Raw genomic sequence first — 17,935 nt, forward strand, 5'->3', positions numbered from 1 at the left:
GGGCTTGGGCGAGGGAGTACCCATTCTCAGCAACAAGGTCGGCTTCGTCCTTTGCCCAAACGCGGTCTTCTGGGGTCAGGCAGGCTGCAAGACTGGGGGGCAGAAGCTGGCTTGCGGGGCAGCTGACAAGATCGCTCTGGACCGCTGCAGATATCTGGCCAGGGGCTGCCTCTGCTGCTACTTGGGCCTTCCAGTGGTCCACGTCTGAGGGCCAGAGGAGCTCGACAGTGTTGAGGTCCTTGTGCTTTTCGACCAGGGTGTAGGTCTGGCCGTTGGAGCACTTGTACCTGTGGCCCATGCGCACGAGTCCAGTCAGACCACAATGTCTGCAAGAGATGGCAAATACAGCCTCTGGCATTGAGATGGACCGAGCTGACGCAGTAAGCTCCTTTGCTGCAGCTGCAGACAGCATTGCTGTCTGGCCGTTGCCTTTGCTGAATTGTGCAGCTGAACGTTGGAGGGAGTCGCCTGGGGCAAGAGCAGGGTGGCCGACAATGACGGTCAGATGGTGAGGGTTAGGAGCACTGGACGCGCGCTCCGCGCCACAAGTCTGAGCATTGTCTGTCTGCGCGTGGATCTAATCTCATATATAAAACCGTTGTGCGCGCAATACATGGTACGCGTCACCCACCCAACCAATCGATTTGCAAGATCCCCTCCTCACCCGACAACAGCGATCGTTCGAATGCCTAACGCTCACGCACCTTCCTTGACACCCATCAGCCATCCCCACCACGCATCATCGCCAGCAAGCATGAGTTTAGGGCAAGGGGCTGGCTTGAGGGCATTCTCCAGCTCTCCTCTCAGCAACGCCCAACCCTGCTCTCTTCTTGCTGCGACATCGACGGCCTTGACCTCAAGCTGGTAATCCCTCAGCTTGGTGAGGGTGATCATTGCCGAGTTCCGGCAGGCAGCATCCCAGGCTTCCTCCGCGGTCTGCGTGGTCAGCTGATGGTGGTTCCTTTTCCAGTTGCGCAAGGTGATTGACCAGGCCCACGCCTCGAAATCAGCTTTGGCCTGGACAAGCTCCTCTTTGAAGGGCTTGAAGAGGAGCTCCATCCTCTCCTTGAGCTGGACGGCAGTGTCACAGGTTGGTGCAATGTGCACCATCAGATTTGCTTTGACAGCGACAAGGTAAGTGATGCGCTGAAGAGCACCTTGCCTGCTGGGCGATCCGTCGTACTTTTTGTACCCAGGATGAGGAACCACAATTGCCACCGCGTGCAAGCCTGGCAAGACCGCCAGCCTACCAGCAGACGCCACGATGTTCGTCGTTTTGCGCAAGCCACGGTTAAGCAGAAGGGTAGATGCGACGTCATCGCCAAGGAGGACCATTGCTGCTGGATACATGATCTCTTTTGACACTTGTCGGTGTCTCATGATGAGCTTTAGCACCGCAACGAGACCAACATGGCATGGAAGGCTTCTTGCATGGACATCATCGACGAAGGCAACGAGATCAAGAAATGGTCCAAGATCAAGGCCAACTCTTTGAGCGTTTTCCAGATCTTCGGTCCACTCCCTGCCACCAATCCAAAGAAGCAAGTCTGGCCTGCAATGTTGCCGGCGGTGACGTCCTTGCCAATTGTGATGACTGGCGCAGGCTTGTGCGGATGCAGCCCTTCCAAGCCTCGGCATGCATTTTCCACTGCGATGAGAGTGCGGAGAGAAGCGGCAAGCTTGCAAAGCGTCTTTGCCACCACTCTCTGGTGGTGAAGAAGCAAGCTGTGAGGAGCTCCTGGATGGTCATACCGTCGCCGTCATTGGGCGCTGGCAGCGCTGTGACCATCAGCGAGGCCTTCCTCCATCGACGACAGTTGATCGACGATTTCTTGGAGCCAGGGTTGACCTTCAGCGGCGCCAGACTGCAGAATGGAAGTCAGGCTGAGCGCTTCTATTTCTGCGTCGATGATGTACTGATCGGTGAGCAGGCCTCCGTAGCGTGCACTGTTGAAGGAGTGCAGGGGCGGACCAAGGTTGACCACAAAACGCTCGATTTCACCGATTGCAGGTGTTGTTTCAAAGACTGCATCGGCTCTCAGAGGCGCGACACCCAAGCGTCTTGGGCCCGAGACCGTACAACTGGATGCAGCAGGTGGGATTGTGATGGGTAGATTGATCACCTCATCAAGAAGGTCCCTCTCTTGGCTGATGCCGGTGGCCCTCTTTTGCGCAATCGAGCAGACTGAACAACGCGCTGTCCCGTCTGAAATGGCATGTCGCAATGCTCGACAGCTGGGCAGTTGCAGGTGTATTGATCACGCTGCTCGCCGGTGTCGTTGGCACGCTCATGGACAGCTCATATGAAATGAAGGCATCATGCTCAATGACTGACATGAAATTGAGCATTGCTGAAGTGGCAGAAGGACGCTCATCTTCTGCGGCTCGAGCGCGCACTGAGCGCGTTGCGAAGCCAAAGTAATTCTCTGTTGCTCCAACTCCCAGGCCATTGACATCTTCTTCCGCTATAAAGGCAGCAAGAATTGCCTGTGGAAACTGCTCCGCGAACCGCACACGAGTGGCAGCATCGACTGGGCGAGCACGCCAGTAGAACTTGTTGGTGGGTGGAGCGTCTCCTTCTAGAGCAGTCGGCTGGAGGCCGAGCTCCTCGGGATCCAGCGTACCACTGTCGATCTTCTTCAAAAGGGCCTAGCAAGGTCTGATGTACGTGTCAAACGTTGCTTGCGGAACAGGCTTGTAGCCTGTGATCAGAGAAGAAGTGAATTTAGCGGCGCAACGGGCGCATGTATGCGGTGTCTTGCATCAAGTCACCTTGTAGCGTAATTCTCTCGTTGACAGCATCGAACAGGTCAGTGGTCCCATCTTGTATGCCAGCCTGTTGTCCCTCCCACATCTTGTGCAGCTGCTGGTGCTGTACGTTGTCGGGATGCGACAACTTGTTCACCTCGATGGTGACAAGCAGCATCTCCCTTGCTTGCTCTCTTTGATGCGCAAGCCACTGCGCCTTCTGCTCTGCCGTCAGCTCACGCTCAAAGTGAGGCTTGGTCCTCTTTCTCTTCGTAACGGGGGTCTTTCGCTGGGCCTCTGCAGTCTCAGCAATCTGCTGGACGTTGATCTCGATTATCAGGATGCGACAATTTGTTCACCTCGATGGTGACAAGCAGCATCTCCTCTGCTTGCTCTCTTTGATGCTGCAGCCATTGCTCCTTCTGCTCTGCCGTCAGCGCTCACGCTCAACGTTAGGCTTGGTCCTCTTTCTCTTTGTCACAGGGGTCTTTTGCTGGGCCTTGGCAGTCTCAGCAATCTGCTGCGTGTTGATCTCGATTATCAGGATGCAACATCTTGTTTACCTTGATGGTGACAAGCAGCATCTCCTTTGCTTGCTCTCTTTGATGCTCAAGCCACTGCTCCTTCTGCTCTGCTCTCAGCTCACACTCAAAGCAAGGCTTGGTTCTCTTCCTCTTTGTCACAGGGGGCTTTTGCTGGGCCTTGGCAGTCTCAGCAATCTGCTGGACGTTGATCTCACTCAGTCTGAGTGGACGGAGCATCGTGGCGCGGCAAGTACGGTCACGCGAGGCGGCAAGCAAATTACAGACTGATCAGGGGGCGTGAGCTACGGTCAGCGCAGGGATGGGTGGGGAGAGAGCTGGCAAAGGGGATGCTATGGGCCAAGACATTAGGATGCCGGAGATCACGACTCCCTTGAGGGATCCATTCTGGCACACGGTCGATCACGACTAGCCGTGCGCCTGGAACCTCAGAGCGTCACGACTCACGCCAGCATCAGCTCCTGCGTGCTCGCCTTCAATTGATCTGCAATCTGAATTTGCATGAAGGTGGTTGTGCTGCTTGCAATGGTCTGAAGGGCCGCACCTCCAGCAAGACATAGGCCATTTGCAACCATGATCTCATCTGCGCTGACCTCTCTTGCAAACAAGGCAGGTGGCTTGTGCTGCCAGCATCAACGATGGCCTGAATAGTGATTTCTGTGATGCTTGCAGGCAGTGTCCACTGGTCTAGGAGCAGACCACCGTGGTTGTCAACAAATGCAACGAGATCAAGAAATGGTCCAAGATCAAGGCCAACTCTTTGAGCATTTTCTCTCCAGATCTTTGGTCCACTCCCTGCCACCGGTCCAAAGAAGGAAGTCTGGCCAGCAATGTCCCTGGCGGTAATGTCTTTGCCAATGGTGAGGATTGGAGCAGAGCAATCTTCATCCAGAAGGTCAAGGCCTCAGCAGGCATATTGCGCTGCAACACGGACTCCATCCACGGACAGCAAAGACAGCTGGGGAAAATTGGCGCTCCACCAGTCTCGAAGGGTCATGAACCAGGCAAGCATCAGGTCATGGATGCTCGACGTCGGTTGATCTCCGATGGCAAGGGTTGTCGTGCTGCTTGTGGGAAGGACAGCAGCAAGATTGTCGACAGGCGTGACGGTGACCCCTTGCAGCCAAGGCAGGTTGTTTGTGCTGCCAGCATCGATGATGGCTTGAAGGGTGATGTCCGTGACGCTTGTAGGCAGCGTCCATTGGTCTAGGAGCAGACCACCGTATCGTGCGCTGTTGAAAGAGCGCAGTGGAGGGCCCAGGTTGGCCAGAAGTCGCTCCACTTGTCCAAAGGCTGGCTGTAGCTCAAAGACCGAGTCAGCGCGCAAAGGGACGACACCAAGTCGCTGCTCGCTCGTGGTGAGTCGCTGCGTTGCTGGTCGGGGAAACGTCAGGTTGGTTGAGAGGGCCTCGTCAAGAATCTCCTGCTCCAGTTGCACCGTGGCTGCCGTTTTGGCTCGGTCCAGCAGCGACACGAGACCGTCATCTTGCTGATAGCGACACGTGCTACTGTGCGAGGGCTGAACGTTACTGTTGGGCAAGGCATACGGCACCATGATCGGTAGCTCATATGCCTGGAACGGATTCGCCTCGATTGTCGACATGTAGTTGAGCATCGCCGAGGTCCCAGGGCGATACTCATCCTCCTGAGCTCTGGCTTGCAATGAGCGCGTGGTGAAGCCGAAGTAGTTGTCTGTGACTCCAGCACACGGACCTTGCAGCTCCTCTTCCGCAATGAACGTTGCCAGGATCGCTTGGGGGAATCGCGTTGCGTATCGCGCTCGCGCACCGTCCCCTGCGGGACGTGCACGCCAGTAGAACTTGTTGACCTGCTCGGTCTCCGTCTGCTCTGCGGCCGCAAGCCCAAGATCTTCCGGCGTGAACATGCCACTGTCCACCTGACAGAGCATTTCCTCGACTGGCTCCAGGTAGGCTTCCCAAGTCTCGCGATCCACCGGCTTGTAACCTGCAGCAGCGAGAATGTGGTCAGTTGAATGCGCATACATGCTACATTGATGGCAAGCTGCTCACCCTGCAGAGTAATCCTCGCATTCACAGCATCCAAAAGATCCATCTCGCCACCTTGCACCTTCTCCCACTGCCCTTCCCACATCTCGTGCAGCTTCTTTCGCTGCAGTATGTCGGGGTGCGACAACTTATTCACTTCGATGGTGACAAGCATCATCTCCTCTGCTCTTTCCCTCTGACATTGGAGCCACTGCGCCTTCTGCTCCGCCATCAGCTCACGCTCAAAGTGAGGCTTGGTCCTCTTTCTCTTCGTAATGGGGGTCTTTCGCTGGGCCTCGGCAGTCTCAGCAATCTGCTGGACGTTGATCTCACTCAGTCTGAGTGGGCGGTGCATCGTGGCGCGGCGAGTAAGGGTGCGAAATACAGACGGGTAAAAGGACTTGAGCTACGGTTAGCGCAGAGGATGGGTTGGGACAGAGCTGGCGAAAGGGGATGCTGTGGTTCAAAAGATGGAGTTGCCGGAGATCGCTACACTCTTGAGGGATCCCTTCTGGTCTACGGTCCTGGTCACTACTAGCCGTGCCAGGTGCACGGCTCAGGCATCTGCCTGTAGCTGCCAAGTGGGTCGCTACGGTGCGCTGTCGCACACTTCACATAGACGAGCTGCATTGTAATAGCTTTTCCTTGCTACAGTCCCGCCACATGAGTCATTCTCTGCTACGGTCCCACGTCCGCCTACGAGAGGGAGCTCAGCGATCGTTGCACTCGCACTGCTGTAAAAATAGGCATGCAGTGCGTGTCGTCAATCGCACAGGCTCGGCATGCAGGCAAGGAGTTGCGGACGACATAGCAAGTCTGGAAACCACTCGAAATATGATTGGTTCGACTGCAGCGTCCGAATGCTGGCGGACTGGCCGGAGTGCCGGATAGTGGTCCGTCAGGCTTGATCCGACTCTTTCATGGTTTGGGCCATCGTATAGCTGGGCGTGGTGCCGCGTTGGGCTTGATCTAAGTCTTTCATGGTTTGGGCCATCGTATATAGCTGGGCGTGGTACCGGGGCTGTGCGTTTCGATCGACGAGCATCACGCCCCCCGTCTTCGACTTGAGATTCGTCTTCAAGTGAATGTGTCATCTGGATCAGATTCACAGTTTGCCCGGCCAAACGCAGGTCGCGTGTATACACTCGGGAAGTCTGCGCTCAAGTACATGTAGCACTCAACCTTGCTTGCGATCGGACGCGGACAGAGATTCCAGAAAGTGCACCGCAGTGCCCTTCTGACGCTCGCTCGCATGTGCGATTCGCAATCTCAGTTAGTCGTTCCTGATTTCTTGATTCGCAGTCGTGAGTGTCCAACAGTTATTGTGGCCGGCCACGCATGCGTGCCATGCACGAGCACATGCATATGTCCGATTCAGCCCAATCGTGAATCCTCCGTGCTTCTTGATCAGAATTTGCTATAGTCGTGAGTATAGCGCATGCGTACATGCAGCATCACCACGCGCATTCGCTGCTGTGCGTCCCTGCAACCGATGCGCAGGAAAAGGCGCGTGAGTGCGCGGATCGAAGTCAAAAGTATCGTGTCTGCATGTGAGCACAGCAGCAAGCCCCGAATGACTCACCATTCCTGAAGCGTCATCCACGTTGTGTTTCGTCATTCATCTTTGTGGCTTGCACCTCTGCGCTGTTCATGACGGCACGAGCTCTCTATATATAGCTCATGCTCGACACGCCCTTCACCGCACAAGCTCTTATGTCTTGCTCGACACACGCGGATGAGATCATGTTACGATCGAGGGAGCGTGTGTATCTCAGATACCGGCACATGGATGCGCTATATATGTATAAACTGCTGACGATGCGCATCACGTGTACGCGTCGCACGCTTACTTTGCGTGCACGCATCAGTTGCGCATAAGGTATACCATATACACACGCATTTATCTAAGATTATTGCAACTCCCTTCGCAACCCCATAATTGAGCACTTGAAGGAAGTGAATATATTTACTGAAGCTAGCTGCCCATCCCGCCCTCATCTGTCTGTTGTGGTGTGAGATTCGAAGATTACCACTGACCGACCCTTTGCTTCAACTTGCAGCCTTGGAGCTGCTCATGCATGTGCAGGGATCTTGACTCGCGTGATTCAAGATTGTCGCTTGCGTCGCGACGCGCGGAGCTCGTACCGTTTCTCAAAAACGTACCCTGATCAAGTCACGCGTGCGCAAGGTGCGTACGGCTCGTTGCGCGCGCGACACACAGAGACCCCTTTTTGCTTGTGGATGGAAGTGTTGATATATACTGAAGCAGATTGTCCATTCATACTTTGACATGGATGCACTCACCAGTCATCATTGCAGTGAAACTTGCTCCAACACGCCTGCTGTGCAGGCTCCTCTTGGATTGTTGTGGTGCAAAATCCAAGGAATACTTCGAGCAACAGTCTTTTTGTTTGGACTCGCAGCCGTGAAGCCGAGAGGCATGATCACTCACGCTTATGAGCAGGCTCGATGGTACACCTGCAGGTGTGTAGAGGGGTATCTTGCCCCCCCGCTTGTGCCGCGTCGCGCGAATTCCAGCTACGCGAGGTGATGCGTGCTGTTCTTTACGCGCGCGACGCCACAGCTCCGTCTCCAGACGGAAGGCGCGTCGCGAAGACGCGCGCGCAGCTGCTCGAGACGAAGAATGCGCTGTTGGTGATCTTGATTCGCCTCATCCTCTGCCCCTCCACCACGCTTAAACCCGCGTTTCCTTTTCTACCTTGCCGGCCCTGTTCCCTCCCCCAACGGAGCGCCGCAACCCCGATCATGGAATCAACCTCTCGACTGCACTCCAAGTTCAAGCCGCCAGCTTTCATACGTCGGCCAGAATCCGCGCGCGCGCCACCAGCCAAGCGTCCCAGGACCGCCTCGCCAGATCCCAATGAAGACGTCGAGACGGAAGCTTTTGCGCAATCGCACGGGTCAAGAGTCATTCGCAAGGGAACGGCTACTCCAGAAAAGGGGCGAGGCGATGGTGGTGCGACTCTGAGCAGTGGCACCAAAGCTCCGCGCGTGCGTCCCAATGGCACCCCGCAACCTGCTTCGCGCTTTGCAGCTCAGCGTTACTACCTATGTACTTGGCGAAAGCCACAAGCTCGGAAACACAAGACGTGGGATGGAGACGCGGTGCTCATTCTGCGTTCAGAAACTGGCACCTGTACTTTGCGTTGTGCCGAAAGCTTCAAGGAGTGAGTTCTGCCCGCCGAATGATCTCATCGCCTGCCTCTCTTATCCACAGCGCACCTTTCGCAGCCTCGCTACCAATGTTCGCTTCACAGGAGGAGAGCTCAGCTCCGGTGATGAGCTGATGGTGGGGGGCCGAGAGGTGAGCAATGAAGGCCAGCGAGGGAATAGAAAGACCGCGCGCTGACGATTGCAGCGTCTCCTCTCTTCGAGTAGATAGAAGTGAGCCGTCTCGTCTTGCGGTGCGCTGTCCCAACTTTGCTCATGATCGCTGCCACGCCGCCGCCGCCTCAGATTGACCGGCAAATCAGTCACATCGAGTACTGCAATGGGGAGAATGGCGGAGCCTTCTCGGGAGGCGCAGCAACTCACCCCACCCCTCGAACGCCAGCCGCGCCAGTGCAAAGCTTCTATGGTGAGCTTTGACGTCTCAAAGACCCGAGGCATGGCACTCATCCTTCACCTCCACACACCAGCGAAACCTCCCACAAAGCCTTTCAAGAAGCTCAACGTAGGCATCAGCGCTACTTCTGCGGCCAAGACGGCCACCCCCATCAAGGTCGAAAAAGATGCGACCGCCAGCTCTAGTCGAAGCCCAAGCCCCACCAAAACCGGTAGCCGCCCCTCGGGCTTACAAGATCCCGGACTTGGCAAAGAAGCCAGGCCGAGGTGAGCAGCTAGAGTGCCAACGAGGTTGCTATGAAACAGCATCTGGGACCTCTTACGTTACTAGCTCATACTCACACCCAAAGACGCCTGCAGATACGACCCTGCGGCCGAAGGAGCCATCATCATGAAACGGCCCGACGAGGCTCACGCCAAGCGGTACAACAGGCAGTGGGTGCTATTGCGACTCTCCCCCGGCTCTTGTGAGCGCACGGCTCACGCGTCTCCCTCACCCGCATGCAGCAACTATCCCATCGTCGACGTCGTCGTTGATCCGATTTTAGGCCGCGCTCTCCGTCCTCACCAGGTCGAAGGAGTCAGATGGCTTTACGAGCGCGTCATGGGAATGAATGACGAAAAGTCAGATCAGTACGGGCAGGGCGCGATCCTGGCAGACGAGATGGGCTTGGGAAAGACTGTGCAGACCATCGCCCTCGTGCACACGCTCCTCAAACAGTCGTGCTACTACACTTCATCGCCCAGCACCGTTCAGCGCGTGCTCATCGTCTGCCCTCTGTCCCTCGTCAAGAATTGGAAGCGAGAGTTTCGAAAATGGCTTGGCGGCAACTCTCTCAACATCCTCTGCGTGGATGGTAGCGAGCAGACCAAACCGGAACGCTTCCTCATGTCGAGGACATTTCAAGTGCTGATCATCGGCTACGAAAAGCTACGCACGTGCGTCGACATGCTAGCGTCTGCCCAGCCGCCCATCGGCCTGATCGTCTGCGATGAGGGTCACCGACTCAAATCAAAGGATGCCAAGACGACGAAAATGTTCGAGGCGCTCTCGACGCCGCGGCGCATCATACTCTCGGGAACGCCAGTTCAAAATGATCTCTCCGAATTTCACGCCATGGTAGACTTTGTCAATCCGGGTCTGCTTGGCGACTACAACGTCTTCAAAAAGGTGTTTGAAGAGCCCATCGTGAAGAGCCGCATGCAACATGCCAACAAGCAAGTACGAGAGACGGGCAAGTTGCGCAACGAGGATCTCAAAAAGGTGACGGCAGTAATTATTCTTCGCCGCACCGCAGAGCTCTTGACTCAATTCCTGCCACCAAAGTGCGAGCAGGTGCTCTTTTGTAGTCCGACGCAAAATCAGCTCGACACCTATCGCCACGTGTTGGGGTCCACACAGGTACGAGATGTGCTGGACAGCGGCAAGACCAGTGGCGGCGGAGGGAGCAGCGCCTTGACTTTGATTGGCGTCCTCAGAAAGCTTTGCAATTCTCCAGAGCTACTGCTCAAGGATCTAGAGACTTCCAAACGCGATGGAGAAGCGTCGTTGACGGCAGCGATTCTAGAAGGTGCAATGTCGCAATCTGCATCGAAGCGCTTGTCCGGCAATGCCAATCTCAGCGGCAAACTGCTCTTGCTCAGCAGCATGCTCCAAAGCATCCGTAAAGAGACCGACGACAAAGTCGTCTTGGTATCCAATTTCACCGCAACATTAGACATCATAGAAATCATGTGCAAGCGCAGCGGTTACAGCTTTGTTCGACTAGATGGCAAGACGAAGCAAGAAGATCGAATGGACCTGGTCTCGGCTTTCAATCGAGGCACGCAGTCGAACAACTTCATCTTTCTTCTCAGCGCCAAAACGGGTGGTGTGGGTCTGAATCTCACTGGCGCCAATCGTCTGATCCTCTTCGACAGCGATTGGAATCCGTCGGTGGACAGGCAAGCCATGGCGCGCATCCATCGCGATGGCCAAAAGAAGCCTTGCTTCATCTATCGGTTGTTGCTAGCAGGAACGATGGATGAAAAGATTTATCAACGACAAATTTCCAAAATCGGCCTCAGCGACTCGCTCATCGAGGACAGCACCGCGTCTGGCCAATCATCTGACACTTTCTCCGTAGAGGACTTGCGCGACATTTTCACCCTCCATCGAGACACGCCGTGCCTTTCGCACGACAATCTTTCGTGCTCTTGCAATGGCAACGGTATAGCAAAATCTGGCATCGACCACACGCAAGCGAACGTCGAGAGCGATGACGAAGATGTCCCAGTCTTGGCTGGCTTCGTGCCTGCCTCGCAGCACGCCCGTAGCCCGAAAGCGCAGGTGAGTTGTGAGCCGGACGGCATGCACTCTGGTGGAAGCTCATCGCTCGTGTCATTTCCCCAGCTGCCCAGCAAGCGCGCAAAACTAGCTGCTTTGCATCAATGGGGCCATTTCGATCTTCACAAGGCCGATACAGGGTGTCTTGCGCTCGTCGAGGACGACCTTGTACGTCGCATTGTAGAGAAGCAGACCCATTCACAAGGCGTGGTCGCGCATGGAGCGTGCAAGTCACCTGCTATTTCACCTCGATCTGGCCTCGGCGACGTGACCAATGGCAGCAATCCCAGCTCGCCAAGCAAGAGCACCCTGCTGGGAAAGACGGATGTAACCACCCTCGAGAACGATGCTCTCGCGAGAAGATGCGCAGAGGAGCGCAAGGCTGCTTTGGCGAATGCCGTCGTTTGCGAGCCCATTTCGCGGCGAAAGCTTCGCGATGCTCGAGGCGGACGACCGCCAGCTCCACCCGTCCGCTCACCTGAGCTTCAAAGACAAGTACTCGCAGCTCCTCCAGAGCTGTTGAGTCAAACAGAAGAGGGCGTCGAGAGCGAGGCGCCAAAGGGCAGTCCATCTTGGAGCGACTTTGAAGGTGGCGATCTCGGCCGTCCAACTTTCGACATTACTCTGTGCAAGCCCGGTTCGCTTTTGTACGCATTCATCAAGTCTTCAAAGGCGCGCAGCTCAAATGAAGAAGAATGACCCGGTAACAAGCGCGATGCTCCGAACGCCCATCGTCAGCAGTCGAGCTGTCCATAGACGACGCGAATCTTGTAGAGATGACACAGACCGCAGTAGAATACATGTTGACGAGGTCGCTCGCGCTGCTAAAGCGAAGGCGTGTCATTCGGCCCATTCGGGATTTGCAGACCATCCAGCAAGCTGTTCTCTTGACCACTGCGGATCGCTTCGAGTTGAGCGGCAGATTGAGTGGCCTGTGGACGAAAATGCGTGAGCCGATGCCGCAGGCAAAGCCGCGCAGTCACGAGTAGGCACACTCACAAGATACAAGTGCGCCTCGATTTGGGCCACCTTTGCTTCTGATCGTTCGGCCTGCCTGTACCGATGATGCATGTCTATGTCAGCTTCATACCTAGCATAAAAAGTTCAACGCATCATCGCACACTAACTTGCCCAGTGCCGCGGCTTTCTTGTTGCAAAATTCGACGGCTTTCGCATGATCCATTTCGATGAGCAGGTCAGCGTGTGGCAAGCCACTTTGCACCACTGGCAAGAAGCGCGACTCTAGATCGCTGCGAATGTGGCAATGATCTGGGTCAGCAGCGCAAACTCGCTGCCTTCGATCTCTGCTGAACATACTTGTGCACCTCGATGCTCAGGCCCGCGCCTAGGTCCACCCAGCGCGTAGGGTCCTCCGAATTTTCGCCCTTCTCGTCCGATATCAGCTGCCTCGAGCTTTCTTGCCAAGCCTCTTGCTCCTCTCGCAACGCTTTGAGGACCTGTCGCGCTTCGAGCAAGTCTCCTTGGACCTTTTGCACGAAGCGGCTCGACTTGAGCAACGCAGAAACCAGAGATGGCCCAGAAGTGGGATTGACCATCTTGACGCGCTAGAGCGCAGATCTTGATCTGAGCTAATTTGCGCCCACAATTAGGACGGAGAGACGACTTGAAGTGCAGTTCTCGAATGTGAATGTGTGCTTTGAGTGGTGGTGGATACGAGACGTAGCGCCGAGGCCAACAATGTTCACAACTACTTGATCATATCGACGCACTGTACTGATCGCTTCGACTTTCGCACGCGCATAAAATACACCGCCTCGACAAAAATCGAGGCACGTGACCGCAGTAGGAATGTCTGACCAGACGTCCGCGTGATTCTGGGATGCAGGCTCTCAACGCTGGCCAGAAATGTCAACGCTATCATCAAATCTAAAAGCGAGACAGGCAGCACCGCGGGTATCGCATTCCATTCCATTGCGAGGGTCACGCGCAGCGGAGCCGCGACAGGTCGTAAACCATCGGCCCCACGCGCGCGCAGAGATTCTCAATCGCCCTGACCGCTCGAGTCGCTCTGCGCTTCGTCACTGCTCTCTTCGTTAGCAACTTGTTCTGGGCTCGTCGCTCGCAGTGCTTGCACTTTGCGCTCAGTCTCCTCGCTCTGTAGAGCACCTTCGCTCTTTCGAGTCACGCGCCCAGACCGACGAGGCTGAATTGTAATGACTGGATGCGACTTCTCGTTGCGTCGACGAGACCTAACAGCAGTCGAGGCTTGTTCTGTAGACGCTGCGTTTTCATCAACACGATCGTCGGCGGGCGGATGACTGCTTGCACGAGCATCATTGGCCTCGTTATCTCCAGCCCGCGCTCGTAGATGTGCAGGGGGTCGAATCCGAATGCGAGGTTTTGACGAGGGTGCTTCTGCACTTTCGGGTCGCTTCGCCTTTGGGGGCGAAGGTTGAAATCCATTGACGAGATCGTTTGACCTTTTGGCACCCTTGGCGCTCTTGACGCTTCGTGGCTGACCTCGAGAAGCAGAAGACTTTGCAGCTCCCCTTCCCCTCGGCTTCTTGCTGTGCCCATTCGAATGCTCTGATGCAGACTCTGCTTCCGAGAGCGGGGAGTCAGCTTGGCGGCTCCGTCTGCGATGATTGGGCGCGGACGAGGCCAAGGATGCCAGGCTGATAATTTTCCGAGGTGCGCTAGGCGGAGAACTCTCCTCCGCCTGATCTCCAGCTTCGGAGGACGATTGATCGTGAATGACATCTTCGGCCATCTCCGTGTCCTCGCCTGCCTCTGGCTCTTCCTCAATAAAGTCGCTCTCTTGACTTGCCTCTGCGTGGACGCGGTGACTGCTGCCGCCAGATCTCGCACCGTAGCGAGCGATGCGAGCAGCAAAGTCTCGATTCGCAGCGCTCAGCTGCTCGCCGTTTTCTCCAGCCTTGCCATTGGTTGGTGGGCGGCCCTCCACGTCGACAAGAAAACCGCCCTGCTCAAGTGCCCCGTCATCTGCTTCGAGGGCATGCAATTTGCTATTCTCGCTTGCATGGGCATCTCTAGACTCTGTCGCGCTCGAGGCTTCTTTGCGAAGGTCTGCTTCATCATGAGAGGCTCCGTTTCCGTACTGCTGCTGGACGCGCTGGGCGATGCGCACAGCATTGACCACCTTCTTCCAATTCTTGAGCGCCCTCTCTTGCCGCTTGGTGAATTCTTTCTGGGCCGCAGCGTGCTCCGACTCCCAGTATGCCTGAGATGCAAGAACAGATGGTCAACACGAGTTCCGAGACGACGCGGCTGGGCTCGCTCGCTCACCTCCGTGACCAGGTCTTCATTCTCCTCTGCAACGACGATACCGGTGAGTTTGGGCATGCTGCGGAATTTCCTAAACTCGAACCCAGTCTGAAGCCGAAAAGCGTCATGGTCAGTCGAACCCCACAACATCATATCCTCACACGACACTCACGATAGCCTCGGCGTAGCTGACACCAAGCTTCTTGGCTACCTTGCCAGCACCGTTATAGGGGATGTGCACGCCGCCAGGCGGCAACATGCTTGGCACAAAGAGGTCGATGTTCCCGAATGCATTCTTCGGCACCTCGCCGTTGGTTACTTGCGGAGCAGTGTAAAGTTGTGTCTGAAAAGGCGCGTACAGACCCTCCTGCGGCGCCTCCCCTCCATCTGCTTTCGCAGCTTCCTCGGCACGCTTGTTCGCGAGAGTGTACCCACGACTCTTGACCCATTTCAATGGCTCCTCGCCATCCTTGACGACTTTACCCTCGTTGTACCACTGTCGAGCGCTTCGACAGGTGACGACGTTTCCTCGCGGGTACACCTTGATGCCTTGAAACGTGCCAATCTGTCGAAGAGGGTGAATAACTTCGTCTCGAAGAAGGTGCTTCTCGATTGCGTACACTGGATGTCCTTTGAAGCCTCCGACGCTAGATGGCATGGGCTCTTTGCCTGCAGCATCTTCCAGCTCCAAATCCTCTGCGGCATCTCTGTCGAGCTTTTGAGGTCGATGCAATGCGCGCACCACACTTTCCCACCATCCTTCTAGACTGCCTTTTGGAGCAGGCGGCCGCATGCGATTGACGCGCGAGTGCAGAGTCTTGGTGTATCTCGCAGTGACGTCCCTCGCAAAGCCATCCTCTTCGAATGCGACCACGTAGACGAGCTTGTTACGCCTATCGCTTGGAGGTGGCTCCATGTGCCGGTTGGGACCGACTTCGACTTTCGCACGGATCGGATCGATCGTCATCCATTTCTGCCACGGTTTCGAAAACACTTCGACCCACATGGTAGGTGCAGCTTCGAGGTCCACAAACTCCATGTCAGACAAGTCCTCAGCAGCCAGCTCCGTAGCTTTCGCTTGTTTGGGCCTCGATTTGCGCAAATTCGGCGTATAAGGAACGTCTTTGAGCGGTCGTGGGGGTGAAGGTGGCGCTTTTGCATCCTTTTTGGCTCTTTTCTTTGCGCTCCCCTTGCCATTCGTCGTGCTCGCGGCCGACTCTTCAACCCCGGTTGCCTCGGCCTTGCTGCCGCGTTTGCGCTTTGCAGGCGAATTGGTCGTCGAAGCACCAGACTCACTCGCGGCAGCGCGAGCGCTTCTCTTGCCTCTGTTGGCTCGTGTGCCTCGCGCGGCTTGACTGGGCGAGTCAGCATCGCTCAATGCGGAGCTCGAGTGGGAGTCACCTCGCTTCCGAGTCTTTCGGGCGCTCCCTTTCGGCTTGGAGGAGCTTGCCTGTGCTGGACTGAATTCTTCTGACCCACTCTGCCACTCCTCATCCTCGCTCGTCAACTCGTCATCCGGCTTTCGCTTCTTCCTTGCCTTGTCGACGAGTCCCTTTCCCTTTCCTTTGGTAGCCTTTTCTCGCGTCCCCTGAGTTGTGGCCACCTTTGCGGCTCCAGCGCTCCATGGCGCGACTTGAAGAGATATGACTAGCCGGGCCGGAATGCCCAAGGCTCGACAAAGGCAGCAGAACATTTGCGCAGAAGTCTCCCGCGAGCCTTGCCGCAGCTCTGCACGATGCTGAAGATCTGCAGGGCATGAGATGGCCTCGACAGGTGGGGCGAGCCGAAGGTAGGTGGGCGTGACAGCAGCCATTCCCGACCCTTGGCCGAAGAGCGTGATGTCTGTCGCAGGCTCGACCTTGGCTCGTTTCATTGATCGGCCGGAACGCGCATGAGGGTGTTGCTCATTCGTAGCTTTGCCCTTGCCTTTACGGTCCATCTTGGGCGAGCTCTTTAGCTGAGCGTCATCGATGGACTGTTGACTCTTCGCCGCTCTCTCCGCCTTCCACCTCTCCTCCCTCTCCAAAGCTGACTCGACGATCCATCCATCCACCCGAATGCCTGGTAGCGGAAAATTGCCGACGAGAACATCGGCATTGGGCTGCTTGATAGCAGCGGTCGTCGCGGCTCTTGATTCGATGCGGAAGCGACGATATGCCCACCAGCAGACCAGGTCGAGCATGAAGATCTCAAAGAGCCTTACTCGTTCGCGCTGATTTGCAACTCGCTTTGGATGAATCTGCTTCAGCTTGTTGCGAAGCTCTGCAGGCACGACTTCGAATAGAGCATCCTATCGTAGCAGCGAAGAGTAAGCAGGCGTTCCCGGGATTCGCCGCAGGCTCGCACCACTCACTCTAAGCTCGGCGTCATTGAGCCAAGCATTCCTGATGCGGGCATGAGCGAGCAGCGCCAGAGCACCCAGCTTGTGGACAGCCATGCGCGTCTGACGATCCCTCGGCGTGACGCGATTCTCGTTGGCCCTTTGCTTCGCTTTGCGTTTCTGCTCCTCTTCCTTGGCCGCTTGCCCGCCTAGACTCAACGAGATTACGCCAGGCGGCTGTCCTTTGCCGTCTTTGAAGACGGGCTGGTTCGAAGTGGAAGGGCCTCCTCCACCCGCCCCTTGACCTTCTCTGCTACTGTTCTCGTCTTCGTTTCCGGCTTCCGATACTGCTGCAGCGTACAGAGCGGCGTACCCTGCAGTGTCCTCTTGGCCACCAACATCGACATCCTCCATCTCGAGGTCCTCCTCCTCCTCCTCCTCCTCCTCCTCCTGCTCGCCAACCTCTTTTGCACTACCACCGGTGACATCAACCTCCTCCATCTCAAAATCTTCCCCTTCCGGCTGAGACGCCTTCGTGGACCCTCGCCGCCTCGGAGCGGGTGTCCGACCATTTGTGTCGTGACTGTTGGAAGGCATCGACGTGGACGCCTCCGCATCCGAGTCTGATATGGTGACGACTTCAGACTTCCTTTTTTCACCCGCACCTCTCCCAGCAGGCTGAGATGCTCTCACGGACGATCGACGGACGACGTCCGACTTTTGAGGTTCGTCAGACGAGATCTCGTGCAGAGAGAGGATCTCGTCCGGCGTGGGTGGAGTGGGGTATCGCCGAGATCGACCTCTAACTCGACCTTGACCTCTCTCGCTGGCCCCTCCTCCGCGTTGACTGTTGGCGGCAGATCGGCGAGGAGGTGCCATCTTGAGCGAGGGTGCGCTGTTGTGTTCGAAGTGTGAGTGTATTGTGGTAGACGATCACGAGCGAGGTGCGAGAGCACCGATGGAGACTCTGAGCGGGGCCATGCATGCAGAGCGAACGGCGCGTGAAGATGCTGAGTCACGCGGGCAGCAAATTGGCACCTCCACATCCTGCTTGCGTGCGCCGCGGGAATGTGTGTAGACGCTTTCGCGGACGCGCCGTCGTCACGAAACTTGCGCGCAAAGGTGCAACACGCTGCAACAGCCAGGGGGTCAGGTCGCCGTA

General features: G+C 56.3%; 4 protein-coding genes across 4 annotated transcripts; 1 reads left to right on the forward strand and 3 right to left on the reverse strand.

Moving 5' to 3' along the window:
- Nucleotides 1–1,760: 1,760 nt before the first annotated feature.
- On the reverse strand, nt 1,761–5,651 carry IE81DRAFT_347700 (hypothetical protein; the record flags this gene model as incomplete). The annotated part of the gene is made up of 5 exons (XM_025516185.1): nt 1,761–2,082; nt 2,336–2,649; nt 3,835–4,126; nt 4,238–5,255; nt 5,321–5,651. The coding sequence occupies 5 exons, from the start codon at nt 5,649–5,651 to the stop codon at nt 1,761–1,763; spliced, it is 2,277 nt and encodes a 758-aa protein (XP_025369290.1).
- A 2,337-nt stretch (nt 5,652–7,988) lies between these two features.
- IE81DRAFT_143270 (hypothetical protein) lies at nt 7,989–12,139 on the forward strand. Its single transcript, XM_025510377.1, has 8 exons — nt 7,989–8,484; nt 8,549–8,621; nt 8,696–8,701; nt 8,774–8,894; nt 8,956–9,148; nt 9,242–9,316; nt 9,389–11,210; nt 11,274–12,139. The coding sequence occupies exons 1-8, from the start codon at nt 8,063–8,065 to the stop codon at nt 11,904–11,906; spliced, it is 3,345 nt and encodes a 1,114-aa protein (XP_025369291.1). The 5' UTR covers nt 7,989–8,062; the 3' UTR covers nt 11,907–12,139.
- Nucleotides 11,732–13,008, reverse strand: IE81DRAFT_323780 (hypothetical protein). The gene is made up of 4 exons (XM_025514047.1): nt 12,525–13,008; nt 12,335–12,457; nt 12,207–12,261; nt 11,732–12,139 (listed from the first exon to the last, which is right to left on the reverse strand). Exons 1-4 carry the CDS (start codon nt 12,761–12,763, stop codon nt 12,032–12,034), a joined length of 525 nt encoding a protein of 174 aa, XP_025369292.1. The 5' UTR covers nt 12,764–13,008; the 3' UTR covers nt 11,732–12,031.
- A 107-nt stretch (nt 13,009–13,115) lies between these two features.
- On the reverse strand, nt 13,116–17,705 carry IE81DRAFT_323781 (Rad4-domain-containing protein). The gene is made up of 4 exons (XM_025514048.1): nt 16,807–17,705; nt 14,626–16,743; nt 14,475–14,561; nt 13,116–14,409 (listed from the first exon to the last, which is right to left on the reverse strand). Exons 1-4 carry the CDS (start codon nt 17,650–17,652, stop codon nt 13,210–13,212), a joined length of 4,251 nt encoding a protein of 1,416 aa, XP_025369293.1. The 5' UTR covers nt 17,653–17,705; the 3' UTR covers nt 13,116–13,209.
- Between the last annotated feature and the right edge of the window lie 230 nt (nt 17,706–17,935).

This window comes from Ceraceosorus guamensis (genome assembly GCF_003144195.1).
Source record: "Ceraceosorus guamensis strain MCA 4658 unplaced genomic scaffold IE81scaffold_33, whole genome shotgun sequence".
In the NCBI taxonomy this organism is placed as follows: domain Eukaryota; kingdom Fungi; phylum Basidiomycota; class Exobasidiomycetes; order Ceraceosorales; family Ceraceosoraceae; genus Ceraceosorus; species Ceraceosorus guamensis.

Coding starts and splice junctions, on each gene's coding strand:
- IE81DRAFT_143270 (XM_025510377.1), top strand. CDS start 8,063: ATGGAATCAACCTCTCGACTGCACTCCAAGTTCAAGCCGCCAGCTTTC. Junction 8,485..8,548: donor TGTGCCGAAAGCTTCAAGGA/GTGAGTTCTGCC, acceptor CACCTTTCGCAG/CCTCGCTACCAATGTTCGCT. Junction 9,149..9,241: donor GGCAAAGAAGCCAGGCCGAG/GTGAGCAGCTAG, acceptor AGACGCCTGCAG/ATACGACCCTGCGGCCGAAG.
- IE81DRAFT_323781 (XM_025514048.1), bottom strand. CDS start 17,652: ATGGCACCTCCTCGCCGATCTGCCGCCAACAGTCAACGCGGAGGAGGG. Junction 16,744..16,806: donor TCAATGACGCCGAGCTTAGA/GTGAGTGGTGCG, acceptor CTGCTACGATAG/GATGCTCTATTCGAAGTCGT. Junction 14,410..14,474: donor ATGAAGACCTGGTCACGGAG/GTGAGCGAGCGA, acceptor CTTGCATCTCAG/GCATACTGGGAGTCGGAGCA.
- IE81DRAFT_323780 (XM_025514047.1), bottom strand. CDS start 12,763: ATGGTCAATCCCACTTCTGGGCCATCTCTGGTTTCTGCGTTGCTCAAG. Junction 12,458..12,524: donor CTGAGCATCGAGGTGCACAA/GTATGTTCAGCA, acceptor CCACATTCGCAG/CGATCTAGAGTCGCGCTTCT. Junction 12,262..12,334: donor AAAGCCGCGGCACTGGGCAA/GTTAGTGTGCGA, acceptor TCATCGGTACAG/GCAGGCCGAACGATCAGAAG.